At 45.2% G+C, this 16,752-nt stretch overlaps 1 protein-coding gene across 1 annotated transcript in view; it reads left to right on the top strand.

The window, feature by feature from the left end:
* LOC122213846 (complement C3-like) overlaps nt 1-16,752 on the top strand; it is a 40,137-nt gene that overhangs the window by 8,547 nt on the left and 14,838 nt on the right. Inside the window, exons 14-21 of the mRNA XM_042928185.1 lie at nt 225-383; nt 671-800; nt 1,077-1,148; nt 1,312-1,509; nt 9,575-9,683; nt 9,970-10,055; nt 14,920-15,062; nt 15,168-15,380. Of these exons, the coding sequence (XP_042784119.1) occupies nt 225-383; nt 671-800; nt 1,077-1,148; nt 1,312-1,509; nt 9,575-9,683; nt 9,970-10,055; nt 14,920-15,062; nt 15,168-15,380 (1,110 nt within the window). The remainder of the gene's footprint in view (nt 1-224; nt 384-670; nt 801-1,076; nt 1,149-1,311; nt 1,510-9,574; nt 9,684-9,969; nt 10,056-14,919; nt 15,063-15,167; nt 15,381-16,752) is intronic.

Here is a 16,752-nt window from a genome sequence, read left to right as displayed (position 1 = left end):
AGGCCCATCTTCTCCTTTTCCAGCTCCTTCTCTCCCCACCTCTGTTTCAGCCTCAGTATCTCCCTCCCTGCTGGCCTTTCCACCTTCAGTCTGTCTGTCTCCACCGTTGCCCCTTCCTGACCAGCACAGCACAGACACTGCCCTGGGCTGACTGCTGATGGGGACCCAGCCTGGCAGGGCTGACCCCTCACTCCTACCTCTGTGCACACCCCCCCCCCCAACAGCTGGTGGTGAAAGGTGGCAGGAAGGAAGAGAGGGTTCACCTACCTGGCCAGCAGATGACCCTCAAGATCGAGGGGGACCACGGGGCCCGAGTGGGGCTCGTGGTGGTGGACAAGGGCGTGTTCGTGCTGAACAAGAAGAATAAGTTAACTCAAAGCAAGGTGCGCCCCGTACCGCTGGGGTGTGGCGGAAGCAAAGGGGTGGCGTGGGGCTGAGGCGCGGGTGGCGCTTAGAAGGGAACCGGAAGTGGGGTTAGGCGTGGGCTGGACGGAGGCTGGGACGGACACAGACGTGGCGCGGAAGTGAAGGCTGCGGGTGGGAGCTTAGATGGAGAAGTCCGCACTGGGGGTGGTTGGCGGAGGCTGTGCACACACCTCTGAGAGGGGTCTGAGACCAGAATGCAGGGGCGGTCGGACATGTCAGCCTGGTGACCCCTGCCCTCCCGCAGATCTGGAACGTGGTAGAGAAGGCTGACATCGGCTGCACCGCAGGCAGCGGGAAGGACTATGCCGGCGTCTTCACGGACGCAGGGCTGGCCTTCCAGACCAACACAAACCTGCAGACCCCGGATAGGACAGGTGAGGGCCAGGGAGGGGTGGGGCCTCCACCCCAGATGCTGAGAGCAGGTGGAGGGCACTGTTCTGAGGTCCTCAGATGCTGAGAGCAGGTGGGGGGCCTGGGTTCAAGTCCTGCCCCAGCCCCCACCTAGTGAATCACTGCCTGCTGAGCCTCAGTTTCCTCATCTGTCAAATGGGAACAACAACTCATGGCTCCCTCACGGCTACTAAGAGGAGTACATCGGGGACCCTCAGATGACGCTTAACCCATCTTGTTCGCATGTGCCCTCCACTCAGATCCCGAGTGCCCCAAACCAGCTACCCGGCGCCGCCGCTCGGTGATGCTCATGGAGAAGAGGATGGACAAAGGTGGGGGCCCCCCACCTCCCCCCAAACCCTGCCCATCCGGGATCCAGCCCAGGAGGGAGGAGGGCAGGGCCGGGCCCTGGGGATATCCTACCCGTGGTCCGCCCTGAGCCCCTCCTGCTTTGAGGTCCCGGCTGAGGCCCTGACAGGTGTCATGTCCCCACAGTGGGTCAGTACCCAAAGCAGCTGCGCAAGTGCTGTGAACATGGCATGCGGGAGAACCCCATGAAGTTCTCGTGCGAGCGCAGGGCCCGGTTCATCCAGCACGAGGCCTCCTGCGTGAAGGCCTTCCTGGACTGTTGCAAATACATCACCCAGCTGAGGCTCAACCACACCCGTGGTGCCCACCTGGGATTGGCCCGGAGTGAGTCCACTTGCCTGTGGCTGGCCAGAGCGGGGAGGGCCTGGACTGAAGGGAGTAGGCTCGGTCAGAGGGGGGCAGGCCTGGTTTGAAGGAGGAGGCCAGCCAGAGTGGGGAAGCTCTGTGAGAGATGGGATGGCCTGGTCTGAGGGAAGAGGCCCAGGCCAGAGTGGGAAAGCTTGATCAGAGGGGGTAGGGCCTGATCTGAGGGAGGAGGGCAGCCAGAGTGGGGAGACTGGGTGAGAGCAGCCAGGACCTGTCTGAGGGAGAAGAACCTATCTGAATGGGGGAAGGTGCCTGTTTGGGTGGAAGGATGCCTGTGTCTGAGCGGGGAGGAGGGCCTGTCTGAAGGGGGAGGATGCTTCTGTCTGAGATGCATTTTTAGCCTGCCTTTACCAAAGAAAACTCTTTTATGTTGCTTTCCAGAGAGGTGCCTAACTCAATGGCTAACAACATCTGTTGATTTGTTTTCATTCATTCATTCATTCATTCACTCACTCATTCATTCATTCACTCATTCATTCATTCAGTTCTGGATAAGACAAAACATGTGCACACTTGAAACTTTACATCTCGGGCCAAATAAATCTTAAGCCAAGAGAAATTTCTCTTCCAAGAAGCCCATTGAAAGCAGAACCAGAGTGGTCCCCACCACAAGGTGGCCCTGACAGAACTGGTGGGAATCCTACCTGCCATTTGCTCAGAGCCTTTGAGCCCAGTGAGGCCTGATGTCTGCTTTTTAAAAATGCTTTTTGATGTGTCTTATGTAGAGAAAGGCCTTTCTGCTAGGATGGGTGCAGTGGAAACCAAGCCCACAGAGAGCCCCCCGCACCACGGGCAGCATGGCCCCTGTCGTGAGGGTCCCCCTGGCAGATTCCCTCTTGGCCCACCCTGTCCAGATTGCTCTTTTTAACCCCTGTGTGCAGAGTGGTGCTTGCTGCACTGACCCTTCTCACTGGCCCTTTGAACACTTCTTCTGCACATCCCATCGTTTTCGTGGGGAACCAGAAACTGTCGTCCAAATTGGGCTCTGAGAACAAAGGCCAGTGTGAGCGGCTCTTGAAACCGAGGGAAGTTACCTTATCGACCACAGGATGAAAAGTCACAAAACAGAACCCCTTTGCTTAAAAACTAAGGAAGATGGGGAAACGCCATAGCGGCAGGCTGCCCGATCCAAGCAAACATAATCATTTTTTTTTTAAATCTTTAGACTCTCAAGCAGAAAAGGGAGAAATGGGCATAAAAACCTTTTATCCCTCCGAATCATTTGAGGCCGCACCATTGAGGCCTCTAATTAGCTCCGTGTGGAATTTCTAGAAGCAAAGATATTCTGCCACAAAACCTCAGCACAGTCATCAGAATTAGGACGTTAATGTTGACTTGTTACCACCACCAAAACCTCCAACCCCGTTCAAGCTGGCCAGTGGTTTCCCTTTGGTTTGGTCTGGTCTGGTTTGGCTTGGATCCTTTATAGGAAAAGGATCTGTGCAGGAGCAGACGTCGTATTTACTGGTGGGGTCTCCTTAGTGTCCTTGGATCTGCTCAACCCCTGGCAGCACAGCCGTCTTGAGTGACTTTCACGTCCAGCTATTTGGGGGGCTGTCCCATGGTTTGGGTTGGCTCCTTGCTTCCTCGTAATGACATCCAGGTTTTGCATTTGGGGGCAGCACTGTCACAGGAGAGACACTATGGATTCTCGGTGCATCATGTCGGGAGCCCAAAGACATTGATTTGTCCCATTGTTGGTGCTGTGAGTCTTGATCACGTGATTAAGGCGCTGTCTGCTGGGTCTCTCCACTGTAAAGTTCCTCCTTATTCCTGGATAGTCCATTTCTAAACCTCTTTCTGCTATCAGATCAGGGCAAAATTTAAGCCAAGGGAAAATTTCCCCCAAATCAATTTTTATGTAGCCTGTATGACAGCAGGTATGGATCCTTATATGGTAACACATACTTTTCATGTACACTCATATTTTTATTTTTTATTTATTTATTTATTTATTTATTTATTATTATATTTATATTTATTTATTTATTTTATTTATTTATTTTTGCTTAGAAATGTGCAGTCACCTCCTAAAGGCAGACATCACCAAAGGGGACACATATTTCTAAATTCTTTTAGCTGGAAGGCTGGCACTCCCTCCACCATCACCCCCCAAAAAACACACAAAGATTCCCAACACACAAGAGTAAAGGGCTGAATCTTCAGTCTGTGCAAATTATTCTAATCTAGGCTTGATGCCTTCTGCTCCAGTGACCTATAGACTTTCTTTCTCAAAGAGGAAAATTAGACAAAATATCCGATCTACTGGGATATGGCTTACACACACTCAGGTGTTTTCTCCCCCAGCCTTGTGTAATTTCTTTCTTTCTTTCTTTTTTTTTTAAATTTATTGCCAATGCGTGTAGTCTTGGCTTCAGGAGCGGATTCCTATGATTCATCACTTACATACAACCCCAGTGCTCATCCCAAGTGTCCTCCTCAATGCCCATCACCCATTTTCCCCACTCCCCCATATCCTATTCCCGTCAACCCTCAGTCTGTTCTCTGTGTTTATGAGTCTCTTATGATTTTTCTCCCTCTCTCTTTGTATCTAATTTTTCCTTCCCTCCCACTATGGTCTTCTGTTAAGTTTCTCAAATTCCACATATGAGTGACATCATATGATATCTGCTTTTCTCTGACTGACTTATTTCACTTAGCATAATACCCTCCAGATCCATCCACGTTGTTGCAAATGGCCAGATATCCTTCTTTTCCATCACCAAGTAGTATTCCATTCTCTGTATATATAGCCATTCATCAGTTGATGGACATTTGAGCTCTTTCCATAATCTGGCTATTGTTGAAATGCTACTATAAGCACTGGAGTACATGTGCCCCTACGAATCAGCACCCATGTGCCCTTTAGGATAAATTTCTAGTAGTGCTATTGCTGGGCCATAGGGTAAATCTAATTTTGATTTTTTGAGGGACCTCCACACTGTTTTCCAGAGTGGCTACACCAGTTTGTATTCCCACCAACAGTGCAAGAGGGTTCCCCTTTCTCCACATCCTCACCAACATCTGTTGTTTCCTGAGTTGTTACTTTTAGCCACTCTGACCAGTGTGAGGGGGTATCTCAATGTGTTTCTGGTTTGTGTTTTCCTGATGATGAGTGATGTCGAGCATCTTGTCATGTGTCTGTTTACCATCTGGATGTCTTCTTTGGAAAAGTATTCATGTTTCTGCCCATTTCTTCACTGGATTATTTGTTTTCTGGGTGTTGAGTTTGGTAAGTTGTTTATAGATTTTGTATACTAACTAACCCTTTATCCGTTATGTCGTTTGCAAATATCTTCTCCCATTCCATCGGTTACCTTTTAGTTTTGTTGACTGTTTCCTGTGCTGTGCAGAAACTTTTTACCTTGATGAGGTCCCAAATAGTCTGCTTTTGCTTTTATTTCCCTTGCCTTCAGAGACACATCAAGTAAGAAGTTGCTGTGGCCGAGGCCAAAGAGGTTGCTGCCAGTTTTCTCCTGTAGGATCTTGATGGTTTTCTGTCTCACACTTAGGTCTTTCATCCATTTTCAATTTATTTTTGTGTATGGTGTAAGAAAGTGGTCCAGGTTCATTCTTCTGCATGTTGCTGTCCAGTTCTCCCAGCACCATTTGCTAAAGAGACTGTCTTTTTTCCATTGGATACTCTTTCCTGCTTTGTTGAAGATTAGTTGGCCATACATTTGTGGGTCCATTTCTGGGTTCTTTATTCTGTTCCATTGGTCTATGTGTCTGTTTTTGTGCCAATACCATACTGTCTTGATGATTACAGCTTTGTAATACAGACTAAAGTCCGGGATTGTGATGCCTCCAGCTTTGGTTTTCTTTTCAACATTACTTTGGCTATCTGGGGTCTTTTGTGGTTTCATAAAAATCTTAGGATTGTTTGTTCTAGCTCTGTGAAGAATGCTGGTGCTATTTTCATTGGGATTGCAGTGAATGTGTAGATCACTTTGGGTAGTATCAACATTTTAACAATACTTATTCTTCCAATCCATGAGCATGGAATGTTTTTCCATTTCTTTGTGTCTTCTTCTGTTTCTTTCATAAACTTTCCATAGTTTTCAGTGTACAGATCTTTTACCTCCTTGGTTAGGTTTATTCCTAGGTATTTGGTGGTTCTTTGTGCAATTGTAAATGGGATTGATTACTTGATATAGTTTTCTGTTTCTTCATTATTTGTGTCTAGAAATGCAGCCGACTTCTGTACAATGATTTTGTATCCTGCGACCTTGCTGAATTCATGGATCAGTTCCAGCAGTTTTTGGTGGAGTCTTTTCGGTTTCCAAGTAGAGTATCCTTTCATCTGTGAAGAGTGAAAGTTTGACACTTCTGTCAATTTTGGTGCCTTTTATTTTGTTTTCTTGTCTGATTGCTGAGGTTACTACTTCCAGTGACACCAGTGGTAAAAGGGGACAACCCTGTCGTGTTCCTGATCTCAGTGGCAAAGCTCTCGGTTTTTCCCCATTGATGATGATATTAGTTGTGGCCTTTCATATATGGCTTTGATGATGTTAAGGCATGTCCCTTCTATCCTGACTTTCTTGAGGGTTTTTTAAAGAAAGGATGCTGTTTTTGTCAAATGCTTTTTCTGCATCTATTGACAGGATCCTATGGTTTTTATCCGTTCTTCTATTAATGTGATGTTCATGTTGATTGATTTGCAAATATTGAACCAGCCCTGCAGTCCAGGAATGAACCCCACTTGATCATGTTGAAGAATTCTTTTAATATACTGTTGAATTCGATTTGCTAATATCTTGTTGAGAATTTTTACATCCATTTTCATCAGGTATATTGGCCTGTAATTCTCCTTTTTAGTGGGGTCTTTGGTTTGTGATCAAGGTAATGCTGGCTTCAAAGAATGAGTGTGTGGGGCGCCTGGGTGGCTCAGTCGGTTAAGCGTCTGACTTCAACTCAGGTCACGATCTCACGGTCTGTGAGTTCGAGCCCTGCGTCGGGCTCTGGGCTGATGGCTCAGAGCCTGGAGCCTGCTTCGGATTCTGTGTCTCCCTCTCTCTCTGACCCTCCCCCGTTCATGCTCTGTCTCTCTCTGTGTCAAAAATAAATAAACGTTAAAAAAAATTAAAAAAAAAAAAGAATGAGCGTGGAAGCTTTCCTTCCATTTCTATCTTTTTGGAGCAGCTTGTGAATGATAGGTATTAACTCTGCTTTAAATGTCTGGTAGAATTCTCCTGGGAAGTCATCTGGCCCAGGACTCTTATTTGTTGGGAGATTTTTGATAACTGATTCAATTTCTTCACTGGTTATGGGTCCCTTCAAATTTTCTATTTCTTCCCTTTGGAGTTTTGGTAGTGCATGGGTGTCTAGGAATTTGTCCATTTCTTACAGGTTGTCCAGTTTGTTGGCATATAATTTTTCATTGTATTCTCAAATAATTTTTGTATTTCAGCGGTGTTTATTGTGATCTCTCCTCTTTCCTTTGTGATTTTATCTGTTCCCAACCAGATTTTCTCTTTGAGAAATCTGGCTAGGAGGTTATCAATTTTGTTTATTCTTTCAAACTACCAGCTCCTAGATTCATTTATCTGTTCTGTTTTTTGGATTCTATATTGTTTATTTCTGCTCTAATCTTTATTAATTCTCTTCTTCTGGCTTTGGGCTTGTTTTTTTTTTTTTTTGTTCTTTTTCTTTTTGCTGCTGTCTTTCTAGTTCCTTTGGTTGTGAGGGTAGTTTCTGTATTTGGAATCTTTCTTGCTTCTTGAGAAAGGCCTGAAATCCAATGTATTGTCCTCTTAGAACTACCTTTGCTGCACCTCAAAGGGTTTTGACTTTCATGTTTTCATTTTCATTCCCTTCCATATGTTTTTAAATTCCTCCTTTAATTTCCTGAATTACCCATTCATTCTTTAGTAGGGTTTTATTTAACCTCCATGTATTTGGGGGCTTTCCAAAATTTTCTTGTGGTTGATTTCAAGTTTCATAGCGTTGTGATCTGAAAATATGCATGGTATGATTTCAATCTCTTTATACTTGTTGAGGGCTGATTTGTGTCCCAGTAAGTGATCTCTTCTGGAGAAAGTTCCATGTGCCCTCAAGAAGAATGTGTATTCTACTTTTGGATGAAAAGTTCTGAATACATCTGTTAAGTCCATCTGTCATTCTGAGCCATTGTTTCCTTATTGATTTTCTAATTATATGATCTGTCCATTGCGGTAAATGGAGTATTAAAGTACCCTACAATCACAGTATTATTATGTATACATTCATTTATGTTTGTGATTGATTTATATATTTGGGTGCTACACACTGGGGGCTTAAACATTTATAATTATTAACTCTTCTTGATGGATACGCCTCTCAATTATGATATAATGCCCTTCTTCATCTCTTGTTATAGACTTTGGTTTAAAATCTAATTTGTCTGGTATAAATATGGCTACTCCAGCTATCTTTTGGTGTCCAATAGCATGATAGATGGTTCTCCATCCCCTCACTCTCAATCTGCAGGTGTTCTCAGGTCTAAAATGAGTTTCTTGTAGGCAACATATAGATGGATCTTATTTTTTTTTTATCCATTCTGATACCCTGTGTCTTTTGATTGAGGCATTTAGTCCATTTACATTCAGAGTGATTATTGAAATGTATGGATTTACTGCCATTGTGTTATCTGCAGGTTTTGTGCTTATGGTGATGTCTCTGGTCCCTTGTAGTCATTGCTGCTTTCCACTCACAGAGTCCCCCTTACGCTCTCCTGCAGGGCTGGTTTAGTGGTCACAAACTCCTTCAGTTTTTGTTTGTCTGGGAAAGCCTTTATCTCTCCTTCTATTCTGAATGGCAGCCTTCCTGGATGAAGGATTCTTGGCTGCCTATTTTTGCTATTCATCACATTGAATGTTTCCTGCCACTCGCTTCTGGCCTGCCAAGTTTCAGTGGACAGGTCTGCTACTACCCTTATGTGTCTACCCTTGTAGGTTAAGGCCCGTTTTTCCCTAGCTACTTTCATAATTCTCTCTTTATCTTTGTATTTTGCAGTTTCACTATGATTATGTCATTTTTTGTTGATTTTGAAGGGAGTTCTCTGTGCCTCTAGCACTTGGATGCCTGTTTCCTTCCCCAGATGAAGGAAGTTCTCAGCTATAATTTGTTCACATAAACCTTCTGCCCCTTTCCTTCTCTCTTCTTCTTCCAGAACTCCTATGATACGGTTATTATTTCATTTCACAGAATCACTTAGGTCTCTAAATCTCCCCTCATGGTCTAGTAATTTCCTTGTCCTCCTTTTTTTCACCTTCATCATTTTCCATAATTTTGTCTTCTATTTCACTTATTCTCTCTTCAACTTCTTCCATCCTTGCTGTCACTGCAGCTGGGTTATTTTGCATCTCATTTACAAGATTTCTTAATTCTTCTTGATTATTTCATAGGTCTTTGATCTCTTCAGCAATAGATTCTTTGCTGTCTTCTATACTTTTTTCAAGCCCAGCTATCAGTCTTATGACGGTTTTTCTAAATTATTGTTCAGATATATTGTTTAGATCTGTTTTGAGAAGTTCTCTGGCTGTCATTTCATCCTGGAATTTCTTTTGAGGAGAATTCTTGCATTTCATCATTTTGGCTAGGTTTCTGATTTTTACACATTTTAATAGCTTGTTATGTGTCCTGCACCTGTGAGTCCTACTATATTAAGAATAGGTCATACACTGCCCAGGTCCTGGGACTTCCAGAAGTGTTTGTGGAGTGTGATCATGCACTCTGTTGCATATTTGGCTGTTCTATCCCACTGCTCATGGTGGTGATGGTTTGGACCTTCCACCAGGTGTGTTTTCATTTGTTTATTGAGGGAACCCTGGAAAAAGGAAAGGTGAGAGGAGCCTTATTCCCATACAAAGAGAAAAATGAAAGGGGCATAAAAAAAAGGTCAGGAAGAAAATCAAATAAACTATAAAGTTTATTAACTATAAAGTTAATCCAGAGATGTGTAGAGATAAGTATCTCTGGGGACAGTGGAGAAATGGGTGTGTTCTAAACCCAGATTTGTCTCCTCCTCACCTGTGCCTCCCAGGTGACTTGGATGAGGATATAATCCCGGAAGAGGAAATCATTTCCCGAAGCCAGTTCCCTGAGAGCTGGCTGTGGCGCATAGAGGAACTCACTGAACCTGAGAAAGATGGGTAAGGCTGAGACACCCCCCCACCTTAACCCCCCCACCCCCAGGCCAGCTGCTATAGCGACCCCATCTGGACCACTTCGTTTGCATGCACCCATGCCTCTCTTTTCTGGAATCACTGGGCAACCCCACAACCCAGACTAGAAAAAAAATCAAGAGTCAGGCTCCCTCTGTGTGCCCAGCCCCCACTCCTCCCTCCAACCTACCCCTTGGGGCCCCTCCACACCAGCTCTCCCCCCAGGCCCCTGACACCTGCCTCTTTTTAATACCCCCACTTCTCCTCCATCCAGAATCTCCACAAAGACCATGAATATATTTTTGAAAGACTCCATCACCACCTGGGAGATTCTGGCGGTGAGCTTGTCGAACAAGAAAGGTGAGAGAAGGTGGTGGCCCCATGCTCACGAGTCAGGGATCCCAGGGCCATTGGGCATTTTCTCATCCCATCCAGAGAGATCCCTGTTTCTTGGTGGCTGACACACTGCTCCCAGGTGACAAGTGAGGGTGTCAGATCCTGCTCTGTGGGTGACGAGTCAGCGCTTTTTGTAAATAGATTTTCTTTCGAGAGCAGTTTTAGGTTGGCAGCAAAATTGAGGGGAAGGTACAGAGAGTTCCCACATACATCCAGTCTACCCACCCCCAACGTACACAGTCTCCCCCGCGCAGACGTGCACTATCAGCATCCCTCACCAGCATGGCGTATTCGTGACACTGACACGCCTGTCGTCACCCCAAGTTCATCATTGACATGAACGTTCACTCTCAGTGTTGTACGATCTACAGGTTTGGACACAGATATAAGGACATATGTCTACCATTGCACTATCATACAGAATAATTTGCAATAACAAACACGCTTAAGGGGTGGTGTTGACAGGGTGATGGGTAAATCCATTAAGAAAATATGAAAGAGGAAGCAGGATGAAATGTATGATTGGAACATCCGTGGTCGGATTGTGAAACCTGGCAAAAAAAAGAAAAAAGAAGAAAAGAAAGGTAACCAGGAGGCTGGGGACCTGACACAGGGAGCTGGGGGCCCTGGCCTAATAGGGGTGGTCTCGGGCAGGCCTGGGAGCAAGGTGAGGAGAGGGAGGCGATAACTTTAAGCCCAGATGAGTAATATGTTCTTGTGATCATTTTGAAAACAAAATGTGAATGCAAAAAATTATATATATAATAATCCATGATGAACAAAATGTCTCCATTGTAAATAGAAGCCACTGGGGCACCTGGGTGGCTTACGTGGGTTAAGTGTCTGACTTCGGCTCAGGTCATGATCTTGCAGTTTGTGAATTTAAGCCCTGCATCGGGCTCTCTGCTGACAGCTCAGAGCCTGGAGCGTGCTTCAGAGTCTGTGTCTTCCTCTCACTCTGCCCCTCCCCTGTTCGCGCTTGGTCTCTCTCTCTCTCTCTCTCTCTCTCTCTCTCTCAAAAATAAATAAACATTAAAACAAAAATTAAAACCATAAGGTAAAAACACAAAGGAGGTATGTTAAAACTCATGAAGGGAAGTATGAATATCTCTTTCATGCGAAACCAATGTGTTTAATAATTTTGTTTTGTTACCATTTATAATACATTACACATCATTATCACTTCCCTTTCCTGGCTTCAAGATGTTCAAAACCTGCGTCTTTGCTTGTCTTGTTTTAACTGAGGGAACTGAAACTGGCAGTTTCTCCTGACTAAGGGAGGGTGGTGCATGCATTCATGGGGCACATACTTTTCCTTTCGTCTGGAGCTCCAGTAACAGCTCAGCACACTTCTGGTCGGTGGCCCCCGCCTGCGTTTCAGATCAGAGCATCTTCCTATATCCTCGTTGTCCCTGTTCGCATATGGAGGGCCTGCATGAGGTTTCCTTGAAATAAGAAAGGTTCTTGCAGCTTGAAAAGAGAAAGTTGAAAGGCACAGTTTAGATCCCTGCTTCTGAAAGCCTGCTCCCTGAACCACTAGCAATCTGGCAAAGGTGCTTTCCCTGGGGGGTTGTAGAAATTCAGAATCTTGGACCCCACTCCTGACCTGCTGAATCAGAACCTGCATTTAACATGACCCACGGGGCAGGAAGTGGGGGGTTGTGTGTATCTGGAGGTTGGGGAAGGCCTGTCCTGCACCAGGGTCTCTGCACCTCATCACTGATGTTGTTCAGGGCTGGGTGGTTCTCTGTGGAAGGTTCCCTGTGCAATATCGGATGTTGAGCAGCATTCGCGGCCTCTACCTACAAGACTTCAGGAGCACCCCCACCCCCGTTGTAACATGTCCCCAAAATATCCCCAGAAGTTGCCCAATGCCCCCTGGGAGTGATGGGGCAGCATCTTAAAGGGCCCTATGGTTTTTCTATTCTGCTCTCTGTACCCTTGTGACATCTTCTCAATACTGTTGTCTTACCAGGTACGATTATATTTTTAAGCTTATTTATTTATTTTGAGAGAGAGAGAGGCAGTATGTTTGAGGGAGGGGAAGATAGAGGCAGAGAGAGAGAATCCCAAGCAGGCTCTGCACTGTTGGCTGTACAGGGCCCAATGCAGGGCTCGAACTCATGAACCATGAGATCATGACCTTGAGCTGAGAACAAGAGTCAGATGTGTAACCGACTGAACCACTCAGGTGCCCTGGTTGATATTTTTTTAATTAATGAGTTTTCTTAATTTTTTAAAATATTTATTTGTTTTTGAGACAGAGACAGAGTGCGAGCGGGGGTGGCGAGGGTCAGAGAGAAGGAGACACAGAACCCGAAGCAGGCTCTGTCAGCACAGAGCCCGACGTGGGGCTCAAACCCACAAACTGTGAGATCATGACCTGAGCCAAAGTCAGACACCCAACCGACTGGGTGGGTCGGGCTCCCCCCCAGCCCTTAGGGGCTCCTAATTAATGAGTTTTGTTAAACAATTTAGGTTTACAGAAACAACTGAGAATTACCACTCACTCCTCAATTCCCCCCAATTCCCGTCTCTAACCCTTTTTTGCATTAGGTGGTACCTTTGCCACAATCCCTGGGACAACACTGATACATTATCATCAGGTGCAGTCAAAAGCTCGGGTCCCCTTTCAGTGATGTACCTTCCATGGGTTTGGACCAACACGCGGTGACATGTAGCTGTCCTTCCAGAGTCACGGAGAGTAGGCGTTTCTCTGCCTCAAACATAACACGGATGGTGTGTCAGAGGTCACTCTGTGTGTGGTTCTCTCTCGCTCCTTCCAGCTTGTTCAAGGGAAAAGCTAAGTCTGGTGCAAGGATGTCCTCATCTCCTCTGTAGGTCTTGACTGACTTGCATTAGCAAGGAGAGAGCAGGTCTGCTTTCTGCAGGCACAGCATGAGCTGGCCAGTATTTAACAAAACAAAACCGTTTTGTTTCCCTGGAGGTAGCCTCCTGTTTGTGGTGCAAAAGCTGGTTTTTCACCCACCAGAGTAAATTAAATCTGGCTTTAAGAATGTGAAAACAGGGGCTGCTGGCTGGCTCAGTTGGAAAAGCCTGTGACTCCTGATCTTGGGATTGTGAGTTCAAGCCCCACATTGGGTGTAGAAATGACCAAAGATAAATAATAAAAATGTAAAAACGAGGAGCACCTGGGTGGTTCAGTTGGTTAAATGTCCGACTTCGGCTCAGGTCATGATCTTGTGGTTCATGAGTTCAGGCTCTGCATCGGGCTCTGTGCCGACAACTCAGAGCCTGGAAGCTGCTTCAGATTCTGTGTCTCCCCCTCTCTCTGCCCCTCCCCCGCTTGCACTCTGTCTCTGTCTCTCAAAAATAAACTTTAAAAAAATGTAAAAACGAATAGCAGATAAGAAATGGTAAATAGCTCCCATGAGTATAACAGATCCCCCGAGGATGGGGGGTTAAGGATGATTAATAATGACCCAAGGTTAGGAAATAATGATTTTGTTCAAGCCTCTATTGTTCCTCACTTCTAAAAAATAACCAAAAAATATATATATTAAATTTTAAGATTTCTTTTTTTAATTAACTCTGTTCAATTGTTTACTTATTTTAGAGAAAGAGAGAGCGAGAGAGACAGGGAGAAAGAGAATCCCAAGCACACTCCCTGCCATCAGCTCAGAGCCTGACACCAGGCTCAAATTCAGGAACTGAGAGATTATGACCCAAGCAGATATCAAGCATCAGACAATTAACTGACTGAGACACACAGTTCCCCAAATTTTAATCATTTCTTGGTGTAACATTATTTTTATTTATTTTTTTAGTGTAACATTTTTAATGTGATAATGCTTTTGCAAATTCTGTTTGCATCAACCCTTTGCTTGAATATAACCTAGTAGCTGTTGAATCACAAATTTACCATCGCTTTTGCAGTCATTTTCACTGCCTGTAGATCAGCACTGTCCACCAGAAATACGATGCAAGCTGCATGTCATTTTAAATTTTCTGGGAGCCCCATAAAAAAAGAGGAGGTGAAATCAATTTTATCATACATTTTCTGTAACCAAATATCTCCACAATGTTATTCTTGCAACTTGTGGTAAATACGTTGAAAAAATATGCTGAAAAATATGTTAAAAAAACCCACCATCATGCTAATGATAATGTTATAATAATCATCTATTGATATTTAAGAGTAACCTATTAATATCTCGAAATTGTGAAAGATGCATTTACTTCATCATACTAAGCCTTTGATGTACCATATATTTTATACTTGCAGAACATTTCAATGAGGGTGCTACCATTTTTCTTTTTTAAGATTTTAATTTTATTTGTAAGTCATCTCCACACCCCACGTGAGCTTGAACTCACGGCCCCAGATCAAGAATCACACCCACCATTGACTGAGCCAGTCAGAGGAAAGGCACCCCTAGCCTTTCATTAGAAATACTTTGATCTGTATTGTAGGATTTGCAAAATGTACAGCTGAAAAGGTAGGTTGGCATATGCAAATTGTTCCAAACATGTGTTAAAAAGTTTTCTGAGCTAGCCACATTCCAAGTGCCCAGGAACCAGAGAGAGCTCAGGCTACCATTTTGGAGAGCCCAGGTATGGACCCTTCGGGTGTGCTCGAACCCTTCCCTCTGCACACCTACCTATGAGTAAAACTACAAGAAGAAAATGGAAACCGTACATGAGAGTGACTCCCAGCTGCCACCACTATTGGTAACGTGTCACCTGTGCAATTGTTTAGCCCCTGGGCTTGCACAAACACAGGCTGAGCTTGACACAGCTCCCGCAGTCAGGGGTAAGCACTGAGAGCCTGTCCACCTTCTTCCCTTGACACTCCACTCCTGGGCAGGGATCTGCGTGGCTGACCCCTATGAGGTCACGGTGATGCAAGACTTCTTCATCGACCTGCGGCTACCCTACTCTGTCGTGCGCAATGAGCAAGTGGAGATCCGAGCCGTGCTCTACAATTACCAGGATGTTGGGGAGCTCAAGGTGGGTTCCCAGGGGGGTGGGGGCAGAGGAATGATGGAGAGCTTGGATGGTTGGGGGAGGTGGCTGTGGCACCTGCACCCCTGACTGATACTCTCTCCCTGGCAGGTGCGGGTGGAATTGCTCTACAACCCAGCCTTCTGCAGCCTGGCCACCGCCAAGAAGCGCTACCAGCAGATTCTGAAAATCCCAGCCAAGTCCTCAATGGCTGTGCCTTTTGTCGTCGTGCCTCTGAAGGTCGGTCTACATGAGGTGGAGGTCAAGGCTGCGGTCTACAATCGTTTCATCATGGATGGTGTCAAGAAACCCTTGAAGGTCGTGGTGAGTCCTTGGGGCACCTGCAGTCCCTTGTCCTTTGGGAGAGGCTCCTGTCTCCCCATGCTGTCAACCCAGGTTGGAGACACTGACTCTGAGACACCAAGAGTGTCCAGTGTCCAGCTTAGGATGCTTGGGAGTCCTACAAGTTCGGAAGCAAGGCCAGGATTAGGGTGAGTAAGTGCGAAACACTTACATTTTCACTCTTTCCTAGTGATGAACATTCTCAAATATAATAGGAGATCAAGTCTTCAATAAAAATAAAAGCCTCATATCATCTTTCCTTAATATTTCCAAGCAAAATGTGAGATCATAAGAGCAACAGTGTTTTAATGCAATATTGTAAGGAATCAAAATTAATGCCAAAAAATCCATGATACACAAAAGATCAAAATTTTAAATAGAGACAGTGCCAAGTCAAACCACAATAGGAGCCTGAAGCTAAAGGACAAATGAAGGCCCCCATCTACGTGTCTTTTTTAATGGTTGAAATTGTTTAGTGGTTAATTTTCCCCCGAAATGTTAAAGTCATTGAAAAAATATTGAAACGCTGAAAAGCAAATGCTTTAAAACTGACATTGTTATTTTATAGTGACACGTCTTATTTATACCGAAGCCAGAATTTATTATATTTTTCTTTCCTGACTTTAATGGAACCAAACTCATATTTTTTAGAGTCTATTTTCTGAAAAAAAAATTTGTTTATGCTTATTTATTTTTGAGAAAGACAGAGCATGAGCAGGAGAGGGGGAGAAAGAGAAGGAGACAAAGGATCTGAAGCAAGATCCAGGCTCTAAGCTCTGAGCTGTCACCACTGAGCCCGATGCAAGGTTCAGACTCACCAACCATGAAATCATGATCTGAAGGCAGAGACTTAACCAACTAAGCCACCCAGGCGACCCAAGATTTTATTTTTAAGTAATCCGATGTGGAACTTGAACTTACAACCCCAAGATCAAGAGTCCCATGCTTTTCCACCAAGCCCCACAGGCGCCCCCAGGAGCACAATCTTAATTATCCCTTTTATCAGGGGTCCCAGGGTGGCTCAGTGTGGCACCAATGGGAAGAAACCCCAGAGGGCGCCGGAGCCTGCACAAGGCTCCCCAGAGCCAGTGTGTCCACAACTCCCAATTCTGCACCCTCTGATGCTGGTAGCTTGAAATCTACTGTGGCAGGGATGTTCGCAGGATGGAAACTGCCAGTGCCACAAATCAGGATCTTTTCTTCCTGGAGAGATGGCTACCAAATGTTTACCAGCATGCCACGGAGGAGACTGGGTCTCCAAAGGAAAATGTGTGCGTTAGTACCAGCTTCAAGGAGAATGTGTGATGGAAGGGCACAAACAGCAGCAGTCCAGCATGGAAGGAGAGCTTCACTT

The sequence above is a fragment of the Panthera leo genome, chromosome A2 (genome assembly GCF_018350215.1).
Source record: "Panthera leo isolate Ple1 chromosome A2, P.leo_Ple1_pat1.1, whole genome shotgun sequence".
In the NCBI taxonomy this organism is placed as follows: domain Eukaryota; kingdom Metazoa; phylum Chordata; class Mammalia; order Carnivora; family Felidae; genus Panthera; species Panthera leo.
Note: the sequence above shows the minus strand (reverse complement) of the source record. Positions and strands in the feature narration are given on the sequence as shown.